Here is a 13,563-nt window from a genome sequence, read left to right on the forward strand (position 1 = left end):
AAGTCTAATACTGCAGCAGTAGGGAAGCATTTGTAATGAAACATGCTGCCAGTGGGACGAATGGGGGTGTTTGAATGTTGAATACAGTTGCTAAGTATTTTCTAAGTAATCAATGGCAAAATTGAGTTATAGGCTGCTTTAAATTATTTACAGAATTTAAATTTGCAAACTTATTACAACAAGCTGCTGCTTCTAACAACACTCAAGTTCTTGAAAATTCAATGCTAAAATGAGTTATTACAAGTAAGTTAACTGTCTGAAATTAAATTAGATGATAAACAATCCATTTTTCTGCTGTAAATTGGCATTCATGACAACTAGTTCTAATATGCACCTGAACCCATTATTCTTGGCACTTCATAAAGTGGCAATTGATAGCAATTTGTATTGACAGACTCTTATTGAATATAATTTCTCAACAGGAACTAGCTAATCAATTAATTAATCAAGGCGTTACTCAAGTTTGTTTTTATGTTGCTCCATCATTCAGAAAATTAACTGTTAACATTGTTTTTGATTAATATAACTTAAACAGTTTTCATTGGCTGAATTACCAAGCTTAGACTAATGAAATAAATGTTAAAGCTTTCTGAATTACTAGCAAAACCGAAAATTATGTACGCTAAATTGCAAAACAGACAACAAATCTTAATTCTATTATACTTACCATTATGCAGTATTTCAAAACACAATGTTTAGTGTTGCATTCCCTCTTGAAAGCTGCTTGGGTGCATGTGGAAAGACCTAGTCACTTCTGAAAAGACTTGAGGTTGTAGTCATCAACAATATTATAATGAAAAGCACCATCAAATCATGTTCTTCTAAGGCTATCTAATAAATATTTAAATGTTCCTTCACATTTAAATTAGGCTTTCTTAAAAGTCAAAATTGCAACTCCATCCTACTGACAGGTCATTCTGGACAGATGCTCTAAGTATGTGAACTCCACTGACTACAGTGACTGTGCAGAGAATGCCAAGATTCATCAGTTTGGAGTGCCCTTTAAGTCAAAAGGGCTTCCCTGGAGAGCAAGGTTCTGTTTGCCTGTCTCTGACTACAGTAACAGAACCTGTTGTCCTCCGTGTCTATCTTGTTTTTCAGGCTTCTTATTGTCATTAAATATCTTTGGGATTTTTTTTTTTTTTCCTTAAGGAATGGCCTGAAGCTGAAAATGTGAAAAATGTGAAATAAGAAATGAATGCCTGAGTCTTCTATAGATCAGAGTTACAGGGATGTAGACCTGGGTTTGCTCAGGTTCTCAGACCCCTAAAACCAATAATGACAAAAAGCATCAGAAGCAAATTAATCTGATGAAACAAATGGCTTTTGTTTTCCTTTCTCTGTGCACAGTCTGACTTGATTTCAGACACTCCTTGCCTTTTGTCAGTAAGATCAAGGCTATGTGCCTGACCACTTCTATCAAAAACCCCTTTTGACTTATTAAAAACTTCCAAGATGCAGGATATACCTAAGCATTTTATCTTCACCTCTTAGTAATCTGAACAACTGTATAAAAATAACATGTTAACATGGCCGGAAAATTAATGATAGTAATTAGTTGTATCAACACATTAATAAATAGTCCAAAGAGAAAGTTTAAAATAACGGACAGTCCCTTTTTAAAAAGGTCACTATAGGTACTTCTATAATTCAGTTGAAAACAACTCAGTCTTCTGGTTGGAAAACTCATGCAGCAGTTAACGGGGGAGGAGGGGAACAGCAGTTAACGGGGGAGGAGGGGAACAGGACTGAGGGTGGTGGTGTTCAATCCCCTCTCATTACCCCCTGTTCCAATTAATTGATGGAGTAGAGCATCTAGGAGCCTAGAAGAGTGTGCTGCACTGCTGGATTTTGTAGCTGCTGGTATTTAGAGAGGACTCAGTGGGTCCACAGCTGGCAGAGCAATTCATTTACAAAGCTAGGTGTTGTGCAGATTACTCTGGGTTTTACAGTGCAGTAAGCAGTGACTTGCCTGAAGTCAATGTGTTCAGTTTAAATTCTCATTGTTGGGAGGGAGGGAGGAGGGTGAATAAAAAATAATTGATGGCAAGTATGTCCTCTCAGAGTAGGCCATGATCTAGTTGATATTGACAAATTTTGGGGAGGTAAAGATTATTAACTCTTTGTTAGAGCCAGCTGAATCTGCAGGTTTCACTTCTGTGAATCTTGTGGTAACTAGGCTGTTACATATAAGGAAGCTCTGATCCCATATCCATTTCACATATCCTTTTGGAAGGAAAGGCTGGTATATTTGTCTGAAAGAACCTGATCCTGAGAATATAACATTGATTGGCACTGAAAGCATCTATTTAAATTAATTCTTGGATGGAATGAAGGAATTGTAGTTTTGCAACTTCATCTACATTTGCATGTGTAGACATACGGCTTTCCCTGTCAGACCATAGATGCCTTCATTCATAGAAAGAAGTAAACTTGCTGCTTCTCAGAGAACTCTAGGATTAAACACTAATAGTGGTCTTGTCTAGGTGGAAATCAGGAGGTTTATATCTTTTATTTAGGTTCATGAGTAACATTTGCATACTATTTTGTTTACCTCTGGCTATCCTCAGCAGTTTGCACTGAGTGAATATTTGAAGACTTTTACAAAGATTATAATGATATGTGAGGTGTGGGAGGTACCTCCTTTATTTGGTCACTAAATAACTGGGTACAGTACAAGAATATTAACAGGTAAATAAGATAATTTTAATCTTTGAGTCATTGTTTCAGGGAGGTGTAAAGTACACTGAAGTAATCCAAATGCCTGCTTTCTTCTTGTAGAACTGGCAGGAGTAGAAGCTGGAGGGAAGACTGGGGCTCTGGCTATGTATCTGAGCAAGAGGTGGTATGGTAGTTGTGCTGTCTTAGAAAGAATTCCCCGAACATCTTTTTCCTTGTTGCTAGCTTACCTCAGAAACAATCAAGGATTCTCTCAATATCACTTCTACTGTCTACTGATTACTGTCTACTAGATTGAGTGTGAGAGATGTTGAACACATCTCATTGATATATTAATATAATATTGAGGTAGAGGATTTTTTATTTTTCTAGTAAATAGTGTAATCTAAATTGAAAACTGACCTGTGGGGATGGAGGAGGCCTAACATGAAACACTACTACAAAATTTCTGATGCATACTTTTTGTCAGATCTCTTTTAACACAGAAGAGCTAGAATGCAATAAATCAGTTTAGATACCAGAGAACTTGATTGGGATGCTCAATTTTACTATAATAGCCTAATCTAAAACACTCAGCCCTTTTCAGCTCTTCTATACTCTTCCAAAATTGTTCCTAACAAGAACAATCTTTAAAAATGGGGCGTTTGAGACAAGTTAATGATGCTATAGCTACTCAAGATAACCATTGCCTAAGAGTAGTATTTGCTGCCTAAGCAAAAGGCTGGATACAGTGAATAGTATCTAAGTTGCTCTCTAGCAGCTTGGAGAGACTTGAAAAGAAAGATGCATTAGCCGTTAGAAGAGCTGTGCAGTTAGACAAATCCACAGGTTTTAAAACCCAACAACTTCATTGTAAAAAGAAATGCAAAGTTAGAGAGGTTAATCAGGTTTTAACGTTCACTTCTATGTTTTGCACCAAGTTAAAATCCAGGAATTGGGAGTTTCCTTATTCTGGTTTAATTTCATTTTCAGCATTATTTCTTTGATATTTTTATCAATGCTTATGCCACTAAGTTTGTTCAAATACAGTCTCATTACACCACTTCCCTCACCCTCTCTTCAAAATTTTCATGCAATTAAATGCTTGCCTTTAAGTTACCAACTGTGGTGGTATAGTACTGTCTTGAAATATGTATCCTGAATAACTTGCTGTGAAAGTTTGATTTGCCTTATTGATAAATCTAAGTATTCAATGTGACCATTAGCAATTTCTCTGTAATTATGTGAAAAGATAAAATAACATCAGGAAAGGAAACAGTTTCAGGCTTTGAATTTAGTATTTTAAGGGAGGTTTGTTTGTGAAATGTTACTGCTGAAAACAAGATTTCTCTACTGAGCTGGAAAGAAAAATGAAAATGTTTTTTCTCCAGTCCATTTCTGTTCTTTGTCAACAGTCTAATCACTTCGATATTTAACTGAACCTTGTGTTCTTTTTGGCAGCAAAGAGGAATATATCTGAGTATGAGGACATAAGAGTAAATTGGCTGTGTGGGGTTTGTTTGTTTGTTTATTTTTTAAGAACACACCGCTGCCCCCCCCAAGACTCGAGACTTTCTAGCCTGAACTTGAGAAAGCAAATATTGTGAACTTAGACTATTATATTCCCCTCCTATAGATCACCTTACCCAATTTCAGCCCGCCAATGAGAAGGTGCATCCCTGAGATGTTCTTTGGCACAACTTCCCCCATCTCTACCCATTGCCAAGTCTCACTCCTGCTTTGGAAAAGGAAGCAGCAATATCAGAATATCTTTGCAAGCCTTCTTCATCCTGGCAAAGAGGCATGGATGATTCCATTAGTGAGAAATATTAGAACTCTGTGTGCTTTTTAATTCAGAAGCTTTTGGTCTTCAAGGGTGCATACATATTTCTAATCAATTAAGAAAAATTGGAAGAATTGGGAAAAGCAATATATATTGCATGCAGAGATGACAACATGTACGTTATTGTGTCTTTTGTTTACTAGGGTATTTGAAATACGCTTATAAAGCCACAAATCTTGCTCCCATTTATCATTCACTGGCAAATTAATCTGTGCAAATACAGCAATGCGGGAAACAATTTGGTAGACAGGGGAAAATCTAGCTGTAAGTGACTCCTCTTAAAGCAAACCAAAACTATTCACTGCTAACAAAGCTGAAATTTCTTTTTTTCCTTTTTCTTAATGGTGGGTCAAATAAGAATGTGCTTTATTTGCAGTGAGGACAGCATCACAGATGGTAAATCTACCTCCTAGAAAAGTTGTCACTGGGAGCAATCAGACTGGTGACTGGGAGAATGTATCAAATAAAAATAATATTGAGAGCAGTAGATTATCTTAATAAAAGCATGCACAGTGATAAGGAAAGTTAAGTCTTCTACTTTGAATTGTACTACTGCTGGCAAGCTGTTACTGACCCTCTACTAAGTGCAATTGTTGCTGCCTGGTGTTGTATACCCATTCATGAGCAGACCTGTCTGTCCAGGATGAAAGGGTAGGAGGTTACATTAAAGTCTGCAACACCTCCTTTATTGCCATCATCTTGTTTTATTTCGTGTTCTTGGTTTTAAGTCAGTTCAGAATATGACCCCAGATTTTCACCTGATTTAAATGAAGAATGATTTCCTCCCACCCCAAAAGTGCTATATAAGCACTAACATTTTCGAACAATAACATTGTCAGGGTATAGGACTACTTTCTTCTTCCTTTATATTGTGTTATCTGACCTTTCATTGACATGCCAGTATAATTAATGATGCATAATTACATCCTACTGCTGACAAAAAGCTGCAGTGTTGTTTTCTTTTGTTAGTCAGGGCCAATTATCTGTAAAGTCACCCTTTGAATTCTCTACATTCTATCATCACCTATGTATGTTAAAAGCAAGCTATTTCATCAAAAGGTTGATTTCCCCTACCCCACAGTTGTATGTACACAAACAATGGTGTCCTTTCTGTCATCTTTTTTCCTCAAGGAAGGGTTGATTGACAAACACTCACTTTATATCAAGTCTTCCTAAATAAACTTTCCTCTCTAAAGTCAAAATTGAAACTTTACAACTAGGTTAGTTCTTTCTTATAATTAAGGTTTTTCTCAATGGTGGAAAAACATGCAAGTAGTGCTATAGTGCTTGGGCTGCACATGCTGTGTTGCTGCTAGGACCTGAAGGTTAGAAGGGACCACTGAAGGTAGGAGCATGGGGGAAGCAGAGCAATCACTAGGTGCTCTCTGAACAACAGACCGCCAGTGACTACCTGTCCCTGTACACAAGTACTGCCTCTCATTTTTTGATGGAAACGTAAATCTCTTCTGGATGTCAAGATTTGACTTTGCACTAGTACACATCAACTTTCTAATCAAGAGACACTTTCTTTTCTAAAAAAGCTTCATGTAAGATGAAGAAAACTTATTCCTTTTATCGCATAGTTTACTTGTAAACTCTGTTAGTCTAAATAGATCATCTTAACTTTCTGAGCTGCTTTAATTTTCATCCAAATTTAAAAAAAAACCACATCAATTTTATTTGAGTAGATAATTGTAACTCTAATGTTGTTGACATCATTCCTAGCTGTACATCTGTATAAGATTTGGCAGCTTTCTTCCTTTAAAAACAGCATTTCTCTTTAGTCATTTCAGTGTTATCTGTTTGAAGATAGAGCTGAAAAGAAGAAGCTATAGACTTTAGGAAAGCTGGGCATTGTTAGAGGTGGATGCTATGTTATAAGAGTTCTTTTAAAAATAATTCTATATACTGTACTTTGTGCAGGGCAAAATATTGAACCCCTTAAAAAAAAAAAAAGTACAACTGAGGAAATGTTAGATCTTAATGAAAGTGTTGGAAATCTCTGACTGACACTTGTAAGATTATTGCAGATATTGCTAGACTTCTACAGTCACTGTCAGGCAGTCTGTGACCTGCTCAGATGCTAAGCAGAGTAATGAACGCAACTGAACATCCATGCTTGAGAGGAATACAGTAAATTCAGGAGTGGGATGTGATCTAGTGAGTGAATGTGGTATTTTTTTCTTCTGAAATAAAACTGAGCAATATAATCTGACTACAAGTAAGATCTATACCTCTTAGCAGATGAACACACAAAAGCTTTTTATGGCTAGTACACTTAATTGGACTATTCTAAGAATCTTATATCAATCAACAGGCAAGTCTGTCCTTTAACTGTGTAATAAGTGGTGAAAAGCCTAAGTCAGGGTGCCTGGTCCTCTGTAAAACATTTGTAGGCTCCTTAACTACTGGAAAAAAGCTTAATAGAAGTCCATTTAACCAACAGAGCACTGGAGTGTTTAAATTACTTGGTTCTCATCATATGGGAGCAGCAATAGGATTCCCACTATCAGCCTGGTTGCAAAACTTTAGCTTGCATGCTTTCCCTCATTTCCTCTTCCTATACCTTTCTACCACTTAAATGGATATAGCATAGCACGTGCATTTGTGAGTCATGGTACGAATACAGGGAGCAGAGTAGTGTCTGGCAGTTCGGTAATACAAACTGTGCAAATAATGGCACTTTCCTTTGTGGTGCTATGACATCCTGTGAAAAAGTAATAAAAGACTTTTCCCACTGCAGCTCTTAAACAAATGTGACGATAGGCAAATGTCCCATAGCAGAAAATGCTAGAGTCAAAGCAGGGCCCTAGAGCAGGTCAATTATTTCAATTATCTGGAATTCATGATGAAAAACAGCAGCAACTTTCAGGAAATATGCACCAGCCTGGCAATTGCTTGATCAGTTATGACAGTCACTGCCAAATATCATGTCCCATCAGGTTTTGCAAAGGGAAAGCTTGGAACAGGTGGATTGTTTTAGTTACCTATGCTCCATCACAGGAGTGCAGTGCAGTCCTCGGGAGAACTAACAGGCCACCAATTGCTTGATTAAGTATGACATCACTGGCAAATATCACAAGGCAGTAAGTAATCACAGTATAGGCAGAAAGAGAGTACATAGAGCAGATGGATTGTTTCAATTATTTGGGCCCCTTGATGAATAAGAACTTCAACTGCCATCAGCAGATCCTGTGGCAGGCAAGTAATAACTGCATTGCTATGACATCACTTTAAAATCCGGTATGGCTTAAGTATTTCAGCAGCTGTAAAGCATAGATTTGTCTTAGCATTGACTTGACCCACAGCTAGCTTCAGTGTTGAGAACTGAACACTGAGAAAATTGTGAGTAGTTCCAAGCACTTCATGGTATTTCACCACTGTACGGAATACATTGAACCAGCACCAAGCTCACTGTTGGTACATTAATTATTTTTGTATTGCATTTTTCAGAAGGAGTCAGCGGGGTAAAGCTAAGGACTGCTTACTGCCAAGGTCACAACAGAAAGCAATGGCTTAGATCTGTTTATGAATAAATTTGGGAAGGTCTGAGCATCCAGAAAATGGACCTCCTATATTATGCAATTAAGGATCAAGATCTGACAGGTCTGAAACTTGTTAGGAATAACTGACCTAAGGCCACAATCCCTCATTTTGCCTTCAGTCTTCCTCCAGGTTGCAGCTGACACAATCAACCTTTAATTTCTCTTTTCACATCTGTCTTGATGTTAAAACAAATTTATGATGCTTGCTTTTACAAGAAGATACATGGTACCTTATATCACTATCCCCTTTCAGCTAAAAGTTGTTTATTGACTCTGGTGCACAGAAATCTAGTTTACACATAAAAAGCTAAAGAACAGAGGACACTAAAGAATTAATAAACTTTGAAGCCTAGAGTTGTTTTTTACAAACCAAATCCCATCTGAGCTTTATCAGATTTAAAGTCTGAGAACTGCTTTGGTCAGGCCTTGAAGGCAGAATAGAGTCAATAGGAAGCTTCTGTCTGAGCCAGTATGTCTTGTTAACATCTTTCAAAAAGTTAATATTATAAAGGATTTGATTTCTGAATCCTTCAGTGTCTTTAAATTCACCTCAGCACAGAATTGATAGAGAAATATTTCCTCTAAGTAATTAACCCAGTTATGCAAACATAGTCAAGTCATGGAGGGGTATCATTTATGTTGGAAGATGGACGTCAAAGTGTTTCTAGTCAAAATTTTAATCCTTTCTACTCTTACATTGAAAAACTAGATAGGACCATAAAAGAAGAAACCTGAGGGCAATTTAACTATATTAATTCTAGAAAATATAAACCTCAGCAATTAAATGTTTTGTGGAGGCTGAGTAAAAATAACCAACCCCTTTTCCTTCCTCATCATATAGCTTTGAGATAATTAAAGAGGAGTATTGATTACATTCCATCCAACAAAAAAAGTAATCCTCATTAGTATTCTTTATCTGACCTGTCCGTTTCCCATTACAGGGGAAACAGCTTCTAATTTGAGATCAAGAAATGACTTTTGATAAGAACAAATCTCTCAAACTGATGAGGAAAATTGAGATTTTCCTCCATTTGCTACTGGTTTGAAATATGCTAAGTACCAAACACTTGTCACTTTGTGTCCTTTCCATCCAAAATTGAATAGAAGCTACTGAGACAACATTGCTGGCCGTTTTACAACTTCAGTGTAGTGAGTGACATTTTAATGGCATTCATGTGGTGACTGCTTGATATTAGTCTTCCCTCGTTCCTTCCCCCCCCCCCCCCCCAGGTTACAGTATGTAGTGCTAACTTTGAATAGTTCAAAATCAGGTACAGACTTGAGGTGCTGTTATGCAGTCTGCTTTTCTATTCAGATCAGGTTTATGTCTGTCCATGTGAGTCAGTTAATAGTTACACAGCTTAAAAATCATAAGACTTTAAAATATTAGGGTTCAATTATACCCTTTCTCAACTGTGATTAACTAAGTTAAGTTAGGAGTGTGTTTTATGCTATTCTTGAAACTTTCTTTGGAGGGAAATTTCTTACAGATTTCCTTCAGAAGCTGCATATCTACTAGTAATAAACTTATTTCAAGTATTGTAATAAAATAATGAGAATTGACAGCACTGCTTGAAGAGTTTTAGTTTTTAAAATATGCTGAATATCAGCTCTCCTCAACTTGTTAGACTATCAGAGCAAGGCAGGATTGGTCCCTTATTCTAGAAACAGTTTATGTGACCCTGTTGTTTGGCAGGATGGTGCAATAGCAGAAATTTGGTAGCATGTGAAAAAATAATTGAGAAAAGAAATGAATGAGTTTTAGGTGAAAGAGGGATGTGGAGAGAAGTGAAGAATGCAAAATAATAAAGGCAAAGAAGAGCTGGAGGTGACTGTGGGGCAGTAGGTTGAAAAGGGGCAGGAGACACAGAACTGATGGAGAGACTGTGGAGGCCAAAACAGAGTTGGGAATGATACAGAGGGAGCAAGGCAAAGACTAAAAATCATAAAGGGGTTTGTGGACCTGAACAGAAGGGTAACAAGGAGAGGCTACCTGAAGACAAAAGGGAAAGCAGATATTTTGACAGAAGGAAGAAAGGAATAAGCAAATAGGGAAAATAAAATTTAAAAAAACAAACCAAAACAAACAAAAAAAAACCAACCAAAGAAAGGATTAGAAAACTTTTTTTTTAAAAAAAAAGACATGGGGGAAAGTTAAGCAAGCTAGATGATGTGGAATACTGATAGGCAGGTTAGGCAGTGGGACTGGTTTTGAAACCAGGATTATCAGAAACTTTTTTTTTTTTTTAAGACAATCACAAGTTGTAATTACAGGATTTTTTACTTTCTGTGGCATTATGGTGCACTGTTAAATAACTGTCTCGATCCTCTGTAAGGAAACTCTGCTTCTCCCTACTCCAGTAAAGCAAGTGGATACAGAAACCTCATATTCTAGAGTTTTATATTCAAAACACTTTGTAGCACTGTAGTATACAGGTAGGGTCTTCTATTACAATTTTTATTACTTCAGAAATATTGTCCAGGTAAAGCTAATAGGTAGTCTTTTTAAACTGCTGTCAGCACAACGGAAAAATATTGTGTTCTTATGTGTGGCTCAAGAAAATCTATTTCATCTTGGAAACATTTATCTAAAGAACTGACCAAAAATCAAACCTCAGAAACTGTAGAAGTGTTTCAATGTGCTGTGGTTTTAATTGAAATATCTCTGAATCATTTAAAACTCTGCACCTTTGACACAATACTCTCATACAGTGGTCCTAGAAATAAAACCATTGAAGATTGTATTTGAAGGAATGAAGATAGTTTTTATTGGTATTCTTTTAGGATCGACCACAAGGACTGAATAATGCTCCTAAAGAAATACATTTGGATGAAGATGACTGAACATGCAGATCCAAAGGCCTTTTAGGATATGGTGAACCTTTGGCCTTGGATGAAGAATGTTCTTGGATGAAAGAACTCCAGCTGAAAGACTTTGTCTTTGCCTTTTGCCTTGAGAATTGCAAAGATATGAAAGACATAAAGGAAACAAAGATTTGCGGCTGAATTCTTGCAGGGTGCAGTTATAGTGGCTGACACTGGCACACAGCCAGCCTGTCTCATTACTGTGGAATGTCACATGCTTGTACCCCTTACCAGTCTCCTACAGCTCCCCAAAAGCCTCTCACACACTTATTTTTTTCTGCTTTCTATTTGCAAATTATATTAGCAAATTTTAATTGCATAGTTTCTGTAATGAAATGAGCACCTCTGGGGTTTATGTATATCATGTATAGCTAAAAAGGTAAATGCAGAAAATGCTTATTATGCTTGGTTCATCAGATTATAATACCATGCTTGTACCTGCAGCTGAACAGGTAGTTAAGTATTAATTTTTGTTTTTCTTCATGGTTAATGACTTGCCTAAGTTTAAAATGACAAGAGATCACTGACAGAGTCAATGTACTGACATTCACAATACGGTCAGCCATGGCTACCTGGACATTCGAATGGATTTCTTATTCTAAAATACTGAACTATGTTAAGTCAATAAGAAGACATCTAGTAATTTTGTAAGTTTCCTTACTAAATATTTAATATACTTGAAACTTGATTATACATTTAACAATTTCACTTCTTGAAGTGTCCTTATTTTCACTTTATAATAAAATGCAGCTCTACTAGATTGGTTCTGTTTAGTATCTTAGAATACGATGTGAACAATAGATTTCATGTAACACTGTTTAATAAGGTTGACCTTCAGAGCATGTCTGTATACAGACACCTTACCTGACATGTTAGTTACCTAAGTAATTTGGCTAACGTGTCAAAAAATGACTACATGCAGAGAAATGCTGTACCAAAGTTAAAGGGCTTACTTTGCCTTTGTCTCTCCTGGAATCAATCCATGTGGAGAGAGGCTTAGTGATTTCCACTATTGTGGGTAGAATTCTGTAATTCTGTTTTCATACCAACTCTCACATCATAATACCTTTTGTGCCAACTGGGCTTGCTTAGTAGGTCTTCCAGAATTCAGGTATTTACAGTATCTCTGTTCTAAAATATGGCCACTAGAATATGTAGTCACGGACAGACTTCTCAAGGGACAAACCTGAACAGAAACTAATCAAAAAATGCATCCTCCACCAGGGTAGCTTAGGTGAGCCTAGCCTTATCAAATGAAGACATATTAGTCTAATTTTCCTGAATGCCCTCTGTAACTTGTTAAGAAAGCTTCTCTTCAACAGCTCTTGTTCTTCTTGGCCTCCCACCTGATCTAGCTTTACAAACACAGTTCTAGAAGCTGTTTTTAGCCAAGAAATAGACTTTTCTAGATGATAATATGGGCACTATCTCTTAACCTTTAGCTTTTGACCCGAAGAACTGGGAGACAATAGCCTATCTTTGATCAGTGATTTTGCTTGCTTGCCTTTTCTCCTCATAACTCCCTGTGTCTGTTCCTCTCTCCTCCCTCTTATCTGTCCTTAATGGATCATAAACATTGTGCATGACCATTGGAAGTGTCAGTTACTGCAGGGTCTCTGTGCTGGGGCTGATTAATATAAAATAATTCATATTGAGGTATATATGTATGTGTTTATGTGTGCAAGATGTTAATATAACCTGCTACCAACTAGTAAATATGCCTTGGGACTATTGGAATGTGTGTATACGTAAAACAAGCTATGGCTAGAACTTCAGATATCTGGATGCGGGACAGTTAAACTCCACTGTTTACTACTAATTATTACTGTACTGATGCTGTTTTGTTACTGTCCTAATAAAAGGAACCTTTACCAATGCTTTGCTACTGAGTAGTGTGTATGGCAAAGAGGTCGGGGGTATTTCTCTAAGAAAAGACAAAAAAAGCCAAAAGATATGTCTGGCTTGACAAAAGCAATGTGTTTTTACAGTGATCATGCCTAAAATCAGGTCAAATCAGTCATGGATGTGACTTAATTTTTCTTTTCCTTTGGCCACCATTAAAATTGATGAGCATTTCCATTTTAAATGTTTCTTCCATGTCATATAATGTTTTTGCATGGTTGTGCAGCCCTCCCTCAGGTTGGGGCTACACCTATTTCTGGGTCAGAAGGAGTATTTGTTATTACACAGCCACTTTGTTTTCCATGTGTTTGTTCTAGTAAATTTGTTGAATATATAAACCATCAAACTTTTCTGGATAGGTATGTGGCTTTCAGTCCAACTTGCACTTTGTTCTTCTGGTGCTAGAGTCATGCTCTAGTAAAGATCTGTTACAACTCCCAAGAAGTCAATAACAGAGTTGGGATGGATTAGACCACAAGATATTTGCTTTTTCTTGTGTTTTCCTGGAATTCTTCTTACCTAATGTTTTTACCTCTTGTTAAACATCAGTAGTACTGCCATGTTGGCAAATGTTGATTGTTCCTCAGCAGGGAAAATGTTGTGTGTATTCATCTCCTTGGTCAGTAGTGTGGCTTCCTCTAACTTTGCTAGAAATTCACCATGCTTATTTACTAATACTGTAACTAATTAAAAACTATGACATAATTTTAAAAAAACCCATGATATAATTAAAGTCTATGATATAACTGT

The 13,563-nt window shown here is 36.8% G+C and overlaps 1 protein-coding gene across 5 annotated transcripts in view; it reads left to right on the forward strand.

Moving 5' to 3' along the window:
* Positions 1–13,563, forward strand: part of ATRNL1 (attractin like 1) — a 576,314-nt gene that overhangs the window by 412,938 nt on the left and 149,813 nt on the right. For 2 of the 5 annotated variants that reach the window (XM_074875366.1, XM_074875367.1), the window contains one exon: positions 10,831–12,711. The exons of the other annotated variants lie outside the window; for them this stretch is intronic. In XM_074875366.1, coding sequence (XP_074731467.1) covers positions 10,831–10,890 — 60 coding nt within the window. In that variant the 3' untranslated portion in view covers positions 10,891–12,711. Of the gene's footprint in view, positions 1–10,830; positions 12,712–13,563 lie in introns of those variants that run through there. 5 annotated transcript variants of the gene reach the window in all.

The sequence above is a fragment of the Strix uralensis genome, chromosome 7 (assembly GCF_047716275.1).
Source record: "Strix uralensis isolate ZFMK-TIS-50842 chromosome 7, bStrUra1, whole genome shotgun sequence".
Taxonomy (NCBI): domain Eukaryota; kingdom Metazoa; phylum Chordata; class Aves; order Strigiformes; family Strigidae; genus Strix; species Strix uralensis.